Consider the following 14,897-nt stretch of genomic DNA (forward strand, 5'->3'; position numbering starts at 1 on the left):
ACAAATGTAATGTTAAAGCTAAAATTACTGATAGAAGCCCAAGGTTATACCTCATGTAGATAAACAAGCAGCTATAAAAAATTGCCCATTGAGAAACTTCTCTCTGTTTTGGATAACCTGAAAATAATAACCTGATTAGTATTATAATATATTGGATCACCATTGTTCAGTGTATTCATTATAAAATTTCCTATACTCTTAGTTTCTCCTTGAGGTGAGTTACACTGTTGTTGTGAGACAACATGAGAAATACAGATGTGACAGAAACAGATTTTGCACGTTTCCCACAAGACACTCACCTGGCACCCTACGCAGTTGGTGGAGCCTGGATCGGCACATCTCTGTTTTGCTGGGGGCTGTAGAGACAGTAACGAGTTTTCTACAGAACAGTCTGAAATGCTTTGATGCTTCTTGTATGTTCTCCAGTAGTCAACCCAGAATGAACTTTTTTAAAAGGAGTAATTAGGATCAGGAGTTGCATGGTGGTTGTGACCCTCTGCTGCGGGTTCCTAGATCGTACACTGTCCTTTGTGATACTCTGTAGGAAGCACAAGGCACGTACTCGTCATAATCAATAAACGTACAAAATCATTTGTGTGGATACTGTGAATAGTTGTTTGAAATACATAAAATACAACACTGGCAGCTAAATAGTGCTGTTTGTTTTAATCACTTAAATACCCAACACACTTTCCATCAAATAACTGTTTAAACAGGGATATTTTATGAACCCTTGTTTTTAGGAATCTATGGGATCAATCTTGGCGGCTCTATTTGATTTCCTACTCTGAATGGCATCACCCTATAAAGAAGCATGGTAGTTAGTTGAGTAGATGAGACATAGTGACAGCTTGCAAAACTACTCTTTCTTCTTTCCTTTTTAGTTTTTTTTCAAGTGGGTTGTATAGTTGAGTTTCTTCTATAGCAACCATCCTGTGGTAGCACATTGTGAAACTATTGTAAACACTTTAAACAGTGAGTAAAATCAAATTCAGCTTGCTGTAGACTCAATGTTTGAGCAGGTCTCTCCCTCTGGGTGTGCTGTGGTTTTTGTTTAGTTCACTGTGTAACTAAAGAATTTGCCCAAACCAGCTCGATTCTGATCATATTAGAACATGTTCTTGCTTGATTTTGGAAGTAAATGTAATGTGTTTGCGTTAATGCAATTTATTTAGAAAATCTTTTGATTAATATACACTATTGTGCATTTTGGGTGAATTCCCACTATTATGTTTCTATTAAAAAAACTCTGTTTACAGATACGAATCACTTGACAGATGTGGTGTTCTGATAATATTCAGGTGTTTGCATGTTCTGACCAGATGCGATTTCTCAGTATATCGTGTCTTCCCTAGTAACGTCGTCCTTTCAAGCTCGGCCTGTGAAATGCGTACTGACTGTAAGTTCCAAGTTTGTTTGGCGCGTTTGTAGCGTATACAGTGCCCTTGATTAAGTCAAAGCTCCTGGGTTGGGGGATATTTTTTTTCAAGGCTGATGAACGTTGGAGAGCGTGGTGTCTCTGCTGTACTTTGTGCTTTTCTGAGGAAGCTGCCGTTACCTTTTTTGCGAAAGACGCCCACAGGGGAGATAGTGCATTAAGGTAGTGCAATAATGTAAGAAGGGAGGTGTTTGAATATGCATATTATGTATTGGGTTTGTTACTAAGCAATAAATCTGACCAGTGAATGACCATCTGAAGCTGCGTCCGGTTGTTCCCGCATTTTTCTTAAGTTGAAATAAGTTTGGTCTGAAAAGAGTAAAGTTAAATTTGCAGGTATGGAATAGCTTCCTAAAATATATAGAACAGGTGACTAAGGTTTAAACCTGTCTCTGTGTCGAATAGATGTTGTTGTTGGCTTTCTCACAGGGCTGTTTGAAAGGATTTGTTTGTTTAGGATTTGGATTGTTCGGTTTGTTTAGGATTTAGCCAAAAAGATGCCCGTGGCTGCCCTCTGGGCACACACTTAGGAGCAGCGTTGTCAATATTGCTGATTAACTGCAATGGTGAGGAAACGCTTTTATTAGCAAAACAGCTGAGACCTCTTTCAATTGTCACTAAAACAATATAAGCAAAAAATACTTTCTACTGGAAGAAGCAAAGAAATGAGTTGTTACTGATGATACTAAAAAAAAAAATCCCAACCCAACCCAGGAATTGGTCCATTTAACTTTCTTGCTGAAACGCATGTGCAGTTTTTTGGCATAGATTCTGTTCCTAATTTAGTACATTGAGCACATTTCAGAAATAGGTCGTCTGTTAAATTCGGACATGGTCCATACTGAGAAGTAAGACTGAGAAAAAAGGAACGTCATTGTCGATTCTTTCTCTTTCTCCTGATCCTTGGGTGTGTTTTGTAGGAAAAAAGAATCACTGTGGTGCATGTGGCAAGAAACGTGGGATCAAATGCTGCCTTTGTTCTATAAACATCCTTAAATTAATTTTAAGAAATAAACCCCAAAACATATGAGAGTTAGTGTTTTTAAGGCTGAGTGTTCCTTCCAATTCTTACATCACTTTTAAGTTTAATACATTTTTCCAGAGAAATGATGACTTTCATTTACAGTCTGTATCTTGCATTCATAGCTGTGTTTCTCAGGCCTGTTCCAGCATGCTGTTTTCTTTTTTTTGTAAAACAAGATCTATCTAGAATCACTTAAAAGAAAAAGCATTTTCGAAGGGTTGTTTCTGGCTATTGTGTTGTTGGAAAGTCCTTTTCATCATGTGGAAGAGGTGTGTAAATATAATGGTGGGGTTAGTGCTGAGTGTAGTTAACAGCTGAAGAAAGAGGAGACAGTAAAGTTATTTGAACTGTATTTTTATAGATGCTTTTGTTAAGGGGAAAATCAAGTTTCTTGTTCGCTCAATCCGTTTATTTACTGAGAAGTTATAAATAGCCTGTTCTGTGTAATTGGGTTAACTTCTAAATGCTACATACAGAGATGTAGAAAGGAAAATACTCAAAGCTGCATTCACCGTATTTTATTTTCCAAATTTTTAAACAAGTATACATTGCTATTTATCATTAGTCTTTAAATTTGGGCATACACTCATTGGTAATATACTTAAATGGGTGATTTATTGAATTGGCTCTTAAATTCAGCTCTGAAAAAAGATATTTGAATGTAGTAGTACAGCAGCAATAGACTCTGTAAATTAGCAGAATTAAGATTGATCTGTTTAGTTTAATAAGCATTTTAAGAGAAAAGAAACCAAATCTTTTCATTAGACCTGTTTCTGACACTTGGTAGTCCTCAAATTGGCCAACACTTATGCTCCTGCTGAATTTTGGTATCATGGACCTACTTGTTCGTTTGCCGAAGCCATTCTTTGGCATCATAAAATAACAGCCTTTTGTCCTCAAAATAGTACTACTTTTAGAGATAATGCAAGATCAGGATGAAGCTCAAGAAATCTAGAGGAAACACATAAACTACCCTTGTTACAAAGAATTGCATTTGCTTATATTTCTTTCCAAATTTTAAAGTTACTCACTTGGGGATCTTTTTCTGGTCACGTTGATCTTTCTGTATGATCTGTAAAATGAAGATCACTACAGGTAATCACATAAGATACTGTACCTTTTTATTTTTAAATAAGGTTAGGTGATACGTTCAAGTTATGCAGAAAGTCTTACAGTCTGTAAACGAGTGGCTTATGTGTTTGTTTTTTGCTTTTCAGCTGTACTTTCAGGTTTCCCAGCACAAACATCAAGATAACATTCACAGCTCTGTCCAATGAAAAGAGAGAAAAACAGGAGGCCCCGGAGTCCCCAGTGAAGCCTGTGCAACCCCAGATCTCTCCCTTGACAATAAACATTCCAGACAACATGGCTCACCTGATCAGCCCCCTCCCTTCTCCCACTGGAACCATCAGGTATTTAAACCCTGGGTACTAGGCAATGGACGCTTACAGACCTGAGACGACTTTCTAAGTCATTTCCAGTATTTTGCTTTTGCGGTAAAAGTTTAGTTGGAGCTGAGCATAACCTACCTTGGAGAAAAGCACCGTTCTGCTAACTAATAAAACAGTTGCGTGTGCAACCTTTAAAATTCAAATGTAATATGTTAAATGTATAACAGCGAAGGAGCAAGCCTTTTTCCTCTGTTCCAGATGATTTAAGTTGCTTATGGCAACATTTTAACTAAGTCTAAATTGTACCATTTTAAAACATTCTGATAGTCACTGTCACCCTGAAGTTTATGACCAGAAAAGAAAGTGTTTAACTTACCATTAGTATGGAAACCAGGCTGATCTCTTACTCCAGAAGATTTGTCATTGCTGGAACTAAACAGACATTTTACTTAAAATAGACTGTAGGATGAGGAGTTTAATGTAGGGAAGTTTTCTGCAGGGGAGATTAATCTGGATTTTTTTATGTGCTCTGATAATTGTAGCCTTTGTCCAACTTGCTATTTGGGACCAAACTCAAACATAAGCGAACTGTCCTTACAAACTGGTAAAATTAGTTTAGATACAATTTTAAAAATTCATAGCAAGTTCAGAAGCAAAAATTTAATTTAAAGGCACTGAAAGTTGTGTTTCAAAGTCACATACATGCTTTTGAAAGTTTTTTTCTTCCACTCTCACTTTGTGTATCTTCACTTGAGTGAAGGTCTTTTAATACTTGATTTTTAAAAATGTAGATCTTGTTAATGAAATTTGAATGTAAGCATAATTGGCTTCTTTCATGCTTGCCAAGATCTTGCTCTCAATATTGTAGTGTTTAATGAGATCTATATAAATGGTGGAAGTAGAGAGAGAAGAGATCTAGACTTGGCTGTGTAACAGGTTTGCTTTCTTATTATAATTCAGGGAAAACATATCTTGCCCAAGAAATGACAGAGCAGCTCATAAATATTTCAGATAATATCACGTACATCACCACAGTCTTTGCCTCACTGTGAATTTTGTAATTCTCTTCAAGGCTTTCACACACCTGTTGAGTATAGTTTATTACAAAAAAAAAATGACAGTTTTGAGTCTATTTTGAGAGCAAAGCTCCACAGTTTCTCTTCAAATCATCCTGTTTTGTAGAAGACTTGTAAACTTGCTTTGATTATACCATATGTGTCGCTTTGTCAATATATGCTAAAGTGAGCACAGTAGAGGGGTGTTGTCAGTTGATCTGTGAAAACATAGAACAGCAGTGACCTATATTTTAAAAAATAAATTAGTTACACGTTTTAGCTCTAATCAAGGATTATTCCATGCAACACTTAAAAATCCAATCTCCCTTATATAGTGTATCACTAGTAGCAAATTGTTGGTGCTGTATTTCTTGGGATGTAAAACAGAAACGGAAGAATTTACCCAATCTACAGTGCCTGCCTGGTTTCTGTACACAGAAAGGGAGGTAGCAAAAAACTTGAGAGGCCAGGCAGACAAACCAGATGTAAATTGGTTAAAATTTTATTTTATAAATCTAAATAACATTCTTTAGCTTTATTTCTTACTTGGTATTTTGAACCATAGATTCAAGTTTGGTTAAAGATGATCTTTGGAGACGGGGCTGGTTCTGGGGGCACAGCAAGCGTCGCCATTCTCATTTTCAGTCAACTTTTTTGGAATTGCTGAGGACTCTGTTGAAATCAGTTACAATATGAATTGCTGGGAAGTATGCATCCTTGTAGAGAGCTGCCAAAATTTTTTGGGGGAGAAGGGGACAGACATCACCCACTGACTGTCTCCTGTTGACCAAATGGAATTTGTAGAAGAAAACCGGCTTTGTGCCACTGTGGTTCCTGTGGCCTGTGTCAGGCAGGGGACAACCGTTAGAAACATGTGACAGTGGAGTTCTAGGCAACTTTATCTTTGGTTTTCTGTGATAGAAATCAAAATGTGAGGTATCAACAGCCATTTCTTCAATTTGTTTGGTGCTTTCTTTTCCCTGTAACAATGTGTCAGCTCTGCTGGCCTCCTGCTGTGTTAAGTTAGATGAGTTGGTACTGGTGCACCCCATTTACAGATAAGTTTATGATTTTTATACATATTTATGTGCATGTACGTATGTGCGCATACCTGTAAACACTTAAAATAATGTTTGCAAAATGAGAATCAAAACTTTTTTCCCCTCCTTGCTCGCTATATTTCCTCAAATGTGCAAAAATACTGCACAGGAGAGATGATCTTTTTTGAGCAGACTGAATAGAAGCATATGGCAGAAATTCCAGGCAAGACGTGTTTCTTGTTTGAAATGAATGTCTTAAAATTTGTCATTGCTTATGTAGTTCAGTGGCAAATCTTACACAAATACAGCCTAATAAATCAGTTAATCCTTTTTCCCTTTGAGGAGGAGAGCCTGAGCTTCATTTGACAGGTTTCTTCCTACAGTGATGTGTGAGTTAGAAAGGCTTAAAAGATGGGGTTTATAATGGAAATACTGGCAGACCCGTAACTTCAGTCTAGGAGCTGTGGCAGTGGGCTTTTCTGCAATAAGAGCTTTTCGATTAGACATTATGTGGCAATATACTGTATAACAAAATAGTAGGATCTTCTTTTTATGCTCTACAGTGCTGCAAATTCCTGCCCATCCAGCCCCCGTGGTGCAGGCTCTTCAGGGTACAAAATGAGTCGTGTGATACCATCTGACCTACATTTAATGGCTGACAATTCCCAGTCAGAAAATGACAAGGAAGCATCGGGTGGAGATAGCCCAAAGGTAAACGGGGTTTGAAATCAATCCCAGAAATTACACCTTAAATGAATGTAAGACGTCTGAAATTTTGTTTCCTAAAGTATATGTGCTAAGTCATAATTTAACATTACAGACTTCAAAAATACTGTGGAGGTTTTTGTGATTAGATGTGAGATTTGTTTATTTACCTCCCTTCCCTTTGAGAGAAGGTCTTTATGTATATTCAGTTACATATCTGTTTATAGGCTATTGAAAATTCTTTCCTGTTGTATGTTTCTCCAGATTCTTAATGTTAACTTAAAATCTGCTAATCAAAAGAGCAAAATTGTCTTACTTCTCTGCCTCAAGATTTTGGTCATCCAAAAGTGTCTTAAATCAAGATAATTGTGTTTTGTAACTTTTGATTTAGAAGAGGGTGTGTATATCTTTGAAGTTCATTGATACAGACTTTTCTTTCTCTTCTGCAGGACGACTCTAAGCCACCTTACTCTTATGCACAGTTAATAGTACAAGCAATTACAATGGCACCTGATAAGCAGCTTACACTAAATGGAATTTATACGCACATAACTAAAAATTATCCATACTACAGGACAGCAGACAAGGGCTGGCAGGTAAATTTGATTTCTGGAATGTTTGTTTTTTAGTTGTAATTCTGGCAGCTATAAACGGTCATAAGAAGCCAATTGGTGAGCCCAACAGTCCTTCATAAATAGCATTTGTCAAATGAGTGTGGTGTCTTTTTCCTGATTGTAAGTTCTCCAAGAAAGTAGGCGATTTACATTATTCTGTATTTGAAATGTTGCTTTATTCATGGAATGGTATTCTCTAAACCTCTAGGAGGGATTCACACAGCCTTTGAGGAATAGAAGTACAATTAGCACTCTGGTTTTAAATATACATATGTGATCTAGGAATGTAGTTGTGTTCTGTAACTTATAATGGTATAAACATCCGTGTTCCTATGTTGAGGTAAAATTGAGATATTAAATGTTGAAAGTTCAGTTTTATTTAAAAACCATGATCTTGGCCATGAAAAACCATGAACAAGTGTGTGTCATCTGTCGTTGTCTTGCACTATTATGTGCCCTTTTTTTGTCTGTGCAACACAGTGTGTTTGTGAACTTAAACCTTTCTGTACTGAGTTAGACCAAATCCTTCAGTTCTGTAGAATTAATCCTGCTTTCTTTTCATTTTCAAAGAGACCATCTCAGCATTTGCCAGGATGACTAACCGCCTGTGAATCAGTCTGGCAGAGTCTGTCCAGATACGTAAAAAGGTTCAGTGCCTTTGCTGCTGTTTTTAGTTTCGGCAAAGGCCAGAAGAGCACAATTAGGACTGCCCAGTTTGCCCATGTAACGTTCAGCTGCACTGTCGATCACAGAGTATTAATTTCACCGTGGTGCTGCTCAGTGCAATCGTGATCTGCAGGAGGGGCATGTGCTGAAGTTATTTTCAGGGAAGTAAGACTTGGACAGATGGGGTGGGGAAGCGTGAGGAAGGGTTAATGCTCTCCTTGCTGTACAAGTAGAAGACTAAAGAACGCATGCCCTCTCAGTAGAGGAATGGATTTTTAAATATTAATCACGTCATAGGGCCTGTATGGAAGTTGAATCCTGCTTAGAGGAATTCCAAGGTCGCTGGGGAATGGAACTATTCCTGTCTTTGTGCTGTGGTTTGGCTAGTAAAGGATGTCGCGGTTGTTGTGGCTAGGAAGTCTCAAAGAATTTTGTTTCGCTTTCACACACAAGCAATACAGAATCCTGGCTGCAGTCATACTAACAGATCGTTTTAGCAACAAGATTCTGCTTATAAAATGTTGGTATGCTTTTTGCTTCTTATTCCGAAATACTTGGAATGTCTGTGTGTATAATGCTGCTTTAGGTAAGCATCGTGGAACCAAACGTATACACACACATTATAATGCTGGTTAAAGAATTCTGCTGTAGAACAGCGTGTGTATTTAGATGTATAATACTTCACAAAACCAAGGCGATAGACACGGCAGGCATGGTATGTTCTGGAATAATTAATTAGCACCTGTTTATAAAAACAACTGGAAAAGCTGAAAATTAGATGCTGTTCAGTCACCAGTCGTATGAAGCACTTCTGGGAACTACCAGGTGTACCGCGTGGAGGACAGCTCTGCCAGCTTTTATCCGTCAGGTATTAGATCACAGTAGGGTGACTTACATGACAGATGTTTTAAATAGTATTTGAGGCTATATTTGCGCGTATTATTCAAAACAGAGAGTACATACATGTGTATAGTATCCATATGCTATACCTCAATAAGTAGTATTGAGGTATTTATATCCTTTACTATAAAATGGTCTCATTTTGTTGAGGACCTGAAGATTCCTCTTCGTGAACTTAGTTTTGCAGGTACTTCTGGATCTCCTCTTTTATTCTAGCATATAGAGAAATAAATACTATTTAGAAACGTGTTCTTGGCATCTTTCTAGTTCTCTTTCAGTTTTTGGCAGGGAAAAACCATTTCTGGTTTCATCAGTTTGCATTCAAGAAACCATACATGGTTATCATTGCTTCAAAGTTTTCCAAACTTGCCATCAGGGTCATGAACGTGGACATTTGAGCAGGATTTGCATTTGGTTTTGCAAATTTTGAAGAGCTTTCCTTAACATAAAGCCTTTTTCCATTTTTTCCTGTTTCCCCATAAGTATTTCAGTATGTATGCTTATCTTTATTTATTCTTGTTCAGTGACAATATTTAGAGAGATTTTGGGTTTATATATCTTTTAAAACCAGAGGGGAAAAAAAGTGTGCAAAGCCAAGTGCGGATCCAGCCAATTCAGGGTGTTTTCTGCAATTTTCTGCATCTCTCTGATCCGAGAGTTGTGTGTGTTGCAGCAAAGCGAGGATTAAGTAACATGCAAACGAGTGCGGTAACGAAGGTCTCATTGAAGAGCTGGTTTAGGACCTACTGCCATTTGTTGTTTTTCTAGACACTAAATCCTTGGCTCCTTTGTTGAGACAGACTGGACTGTGGGTGAACTCCCAACAATCCAGCTGCATTTGGAACTTTTGTAATTTAACCTTTTCTTTCTGTATCGTGGAACAGTAACAGGATTATCGTGTAAGGTCAGAATCAGTATATGCTCTATTTTGCTGTCCCTCCTAGAATGAACTGACATTTTCTGTGGCACCTGGGGAAGGGTGGTGGATCAAGACTGATAATTTTTCTCCTTTTTTTTTTTTTTTTTTTTACACTGCATTATGCTCAAGTATTTGTAGTGTTCTAACAATTTGTTGCAATCACCGTGTTTCTCGTAAGGGAATTAAATGGAATTCCTGTTATTGCCACATTAGCATACTGGGGTTTTTTAATTGTTGGGGAAGATTTGAAAAATGCAAGAGTCCTTTCAGGTTTATGGCACTGCCTTTTGTAGTGCTCTGAGTTCTGTTGAATTAAGGAATTAAAGAGCTGAACCCCGAGTCTCCTATAGTACGAACTGCTGCAGTAGGCCACATTCTGACTTGGAAAAGTTCAATGAATTCTACATATTTTTTTATGTTTCATAGAATTCAATACGTCACAATCTCTCTCTGAATCGTTATTTCATCAAAGTACCACGTTCCCAGGAAGAACCAGGCAAAGGCTCATTCTGGAGGATAGACCCTGCTTCTGAAAGCAAATTAATAGAGCAGGCTTTTAGGAAAAGGCGGCCTAGGGGAGTACCTTGCTTTAGAACCCCTCTGGGACCACTCTCTTCTAGGTAAGGAAAAACAGATGAACAAAAAGATTATGGCTGTTGTTTAATCTTCAGGCTGATACAGACTTGAGAGTTTTGGATACAGTCACAAGTTCAGTAATATAATTTCATCCAGACTCGGTGTTTGAATTCTGTATGGTTTACTAGGAGGCTGCCCCCATACACCAGGCTTGTTTTTATTGCTTGTTTTTAGTGTTAAAGAAGTGACTCAGTTTGCATAACTAACTACCAGATTGTTAATGTAAGCAAGCCTTGCTGTACCTTTGGGTTTTTGTTGCAGAACTATAATTTTAATTTCTAACTGCCATCTACTGCATTTTTGAACTGTTTGAAAAGAAAATTATTGGATACTGGCTACCATTTTATTGAAATTAGAGATGAAAATTATCTATTTAGTTTGATAATGTTCAAGCACAATTCATGATGGGGAAATATGTGGGTTTAAATTATTCCCTCTCTAAAGTTATGGCCTTTCTGCTGGTGCAGATCTTTTATTACTTGCCCTGTAGACAGATTTGCTCATCATTCTTCTCCACCAGAAGAAACGTTCATGTTCCACACATTTAGAGTCTCCCTAAGAAGGCATCCACCCACTTCTTCTCCATTAACTGTACCTATTTGCTTTTAAATCCTGTCCCCGTTGAACAGCAGCTTTATAAAAGATCAGCAGCACTGCTTTGGGTTGTGACTGTACTTGCCAGCAGGCAGAGGTGCCCTCCTGTGGGCAGCGTGTGTTGTGCTCTTTAGAGCAAGGTCACTGTCTTGCACGGTTCAGAAGTTAAAACACCTCAGCTGCTGCTTTCATTTTTAAATGCAGAAGTGCCCCAGCTTCTCCTAATCACTCCGGAGTGTTGTCGGCGCACTCCAGCGGAGTCCAGACCCCCGAGAGCCTGTCCAGGGAAGGATCTCCGGTCCCCATGGAACCTGAGCCCGCTGCTATCCAGCCAAAACTAGCGGTGATACAAGAAGCACGATTTGCACAGAGTGCCCCAGGTGAGGAATCCCAAAATTAAGTGTTTGGGGCTGGAGGCGGGAGAGGGCTGATACATAAATGTTACTAAGACTTCACATGTGCATCAAAAAAGGGGGTAAATATTTAACTTCTCAACATTTAGAGCAAATCTTTGGTAAACACACAAACATGCCAGGTAAAGTTGGTTTGCATGTGTACAAACTACGTGTGTGCTGTTCTAGCACCATTGATCGCTTTGTTACTAAGCAGAGATGATTGTGCTTCTGTCCTGTATAGGACTGTACTGTCTTGTAACAGTTTTCACTTTCAAAACAAGTTCTTTCTAGTTTACAAAAACAAAGAAAGAAAACAAAAAACCAAGCAGACCAAAAAAACCCCACAACACTAAACTGAAAACAAACACACCAAACATAACTTTTAGGTTACATGGGTTACAGAAATAAGCAAATGTATTACATCTGTGGTCATGTCATCCTTTCAAACGTGGGGATAAAAATAATTGAAAGGATGAAGAGAGAACAAATTTGCGTAATAAGAATTTTTCTATCTAAAAAGAATGCGTAAGGCATGAGTATTAAGCATAGCTTTGGTATATAGCTGCGCTTGGGAGGAGGGGGTGGGATTTTGCTCAAATGGTGTGTAGGTCTGATTGAGCTAATACAGCTCTTACCTGGAATACGTGGCTTGGAATAGCCGTGTGTTATAATCTTCATTGTCTGGGTTTATCTTCTGGATCATTCAGGCATTAGCGAAGAAGATTCTTAATCCTCTGAGGCTTTAGTGTTAAGTTTAAAAGAATGACTGGCTTAAAAGAAATAATTAAAATTAGCCTGATTTTTATCTCCTCCTTGGTAGGATCACCTCTATCTAGTCAACCAGTTTTAATTACTGTACAACGGCAGCTACCACAAACGATTAAACCCGTCACCTACACTGTTGCAACTCCTGTGACAACATCAACCTCCCAGCAGCCTGTGGTTCAGACAGTGCATGTTGTCCACCAGATACCAGCCGTGTCTGTCACAAACGTGACTGGATTAGCACCAGCAAACACTTACACTGTGGCTGGACAGGCAGTGGTCACGCAAGCCGCGATGGTCACCCAGCCCAAGGTAGAACCTCAAGAGAATGGAGACCACAAGGAAGTTAAAGGTGAGGACCCGGCGGGGTTACATGTTTTGCTGGCTCTTTGTGCAGGAGGATTATCGCTTGAAAATGAACTTCCAGATGAATGCTCAAAATGTTTGGCTAAAACTGCAGATTTTGCATCGTAATTTCTCAGATATGTTGGAGCTGGTGATAAAAGGGGATACTTTTTCACTGAAGGTTGATTGTTAAAGTGTTAAAGAACCATTTGTTTTTACTCAATGTTTTCTCTTCTGTTTTTCAGTTAAAGTGGAGCCTATACCTGCTATTAGTCACGCTGCAATAGGAGCTGCTAGTCGGATCATTCAGACATCTCAGACCACACCCCTACAGACAGTGACTATCGTGCAACAGACACCTCTAGGTCAACACCAGCTACCAATAAAAACTGTAACGCAGAACGGAACGCACATAGTACCCATCACCACTGCCATACAAGGACAGGGCAACGCTGGTACGTATTGCGGCAAGATGTTCTGTTGCTTTACACATGTTAAAACCTCAAAATGACCGGTGCTGGGGGTTTGAATTCTGTTCTTGTGTCTTTCATAGTTATACTGAAAACTAAGTTCTACAAAAAATGTAGATTACAACCTTGCAAGGGATTGTTCCCACCATGTAGGTAAGAACCAGTGTTTCTTTTCACTGATCATTACCTCAACGGCTATTTATTCTCTTTGTGGTCATTATAGGGATGTATTTAGTGGTGACATCCCATCCTCCCTCCTCATTAAACCCAGTATACAAACAAGTTCTCAAATAAGTTCTTGTAAAACAGTGCCGTTAAAATGGTAACTGCTCCCCAGATGATTTGTCAAGAACCAACAAACAGAAAAATAAGACGGAACTTGCTTGTAGGTTGGCTTTTTGAACAGTTACTTTTTATTCTGTTTTTATTGAACTTATACTAAAAATGACAAAAATTCTGTAAGATGTTGATATTATTCTTGTCTGAATTCCATCTTTCCCCTCTCAGACTCAGCAGTCTGAGTGGGTAGCAGTACTTTTTCATAATTTTCGTGTATTCACCCTTTTGCACAGAACATTCAGTTTGGGTTTGCTTTGCAGGTGCATATAGCTTGTTTTAACAGTTTCACTTTGAGATGTTATCTGATACTGAAGTAGCTTTTTTGTCATAAAATATGTTTACAGAAATAGTTTTAGGCTGGCTCACATCAACTTACTAACATGCACTTCTGCTCTGAAGCCATTCTAATGGAGTGAATTATCTTCTTTGTTTCCTTTTTACTCTTCTTCGGTCACTGACATTTATAGGTCAGTGTTCTCTCTGTTTCCACTTCATTTCCAGCTTAACTAAAGCAAAGCCGTCACTGTCAGACTTCATATGTACTTTTTTTGTCAAAGGGATGCATGAATTGAGCCGAGAGTTATGTGAAATATACTGAAAAGTTATTTTTAAAAGTAAGAAATAATTATTTTAATCTTTTTTTTCTGGACTCTGAAAAGTCAGCTGATTTCAGCCTGTTCTCCTTGGTCGGGAAGCCTAACGGCTGCAAGGCTGTTTCTGAAATGGGGCTGAATGTACAACTGTGGAGCTTCTCACCGTTCCACGGTGCGACAGGGAAACTCCTGCAGCGATGGGAGTTCTCACTCAGATTCCTGGGCTTAAATACCTCATGAGATGTTCGTATCTTGAACAGCAAGTGAGGTGTGTTCCAGGTCCTGGGGTGTGTGTTGCAGGAGCTCCTAAACCAACAAGAAACCAGGTAATTGTCAGGGATAAGCGTCTAAAGGAGGAACCAGGCCTACAGAACCACAGATCTGTTTGTGTGTGCCTGCAGGTGATTCTGCGTTCGCAATGTGTACATACATCTGTGCTCACAGGCATACATCTGTATTCACAGACACGCATTTGCGTGTGTGTGCGGTCGCCTTTGGAGAAAAAAAGATTTGTGCAATCTGAAAGCTGAGAAATCCAGAGCAACTGCTGTTCTTCTAACATTTTCTGTTTGCAGTAAGAAGGTAGTTTCAGATCTTTCTTACTCTCAGCAAAACAGTTTGGCAGCGCTTTTAATTACCCGTTAGTCTAACTGAAAGCCGTGAAGTCCGAAATAAATTCAGGTCTCTTATTGCAGAATAAAATTACTTAACTAGATATTCTTTATTTTGACTTTCGGTGTAGATTTCAAACATCATCGTTCTTTTGTGTATGTCATATTTCCGTGTATCTGTTGTGGCTGCAGCCAACAAGTCTCTTTCTACTAAATAGACCTCAGAGTGAATAACGCAGTAATAGTCTTAATGCATGTTTGAAGATGAGGGGTAAACAACTTTCTGTTTAAGCAACAATACATTTGCATCAAGGCATTTTATTCAGAAGTAAATATCTCTATGGCATCTATTCAGAAATTGTACAAGGAATAGCTTTTCTAATAGAAGGTGAATGAC

At 38.5% G+C, this 14,897-nt stretch overlaps 1 protein-coding gene across 1 annotated transcript in view; it reads left to right on the forward strand.

Annotated features, from left to right (window-relative positions):
* FOXK2 (forkhead box K2) overlaps positions 1-14,897 on the forward strand; it is a 44,151-nt gene that overhangs the window by 25,955 nt on the left and 3,299 nt on the right. The window contains exons 2-8 of the mRNA XM_065648186.1: positions 3,680-3,874; positions 6,512-6,659; positions 7,103-7,249; positions 10,179-10,372; positions 11,187-11,362; positions 12,198-12,494; positions 12,733-12,942. Of these exons, the coding sequence (XP_065504258.1) occupies positions 3,680-3,874; positions 6,512-6,659; positions 7,103-7,249; positions 10,179-10,372; positions 11,187-11,362; positions 12,198-12,494; positions 12,733-12,942 (1,367 nt within the window). The remainder of the gene's footprint in view (positions 1-3,679; positions 3,875-6,511; positions 6,660-7,102; positions 7,250-10,178; positions 10,373-11,186; positions 11,363-12,197; positions 12,495-12,732; positions 12,943-14,897) is intronic.

The sequence above is a fragment of the Caloenas nicobarica genome, chromosome 18 (genome assembly GCF_036013445.1).
Source record: "Caloenas nicobarica isolate bCalNic1 chromosome 18, bCalNic1.hap1, whole genome shotgun sequence".
NCBI classification, from domain to species: Eukaryota; Metazoa; Chordata; class Aves; order Columbiformes; family Columbidae; genus Caloenas; species Caloenas nicobarica.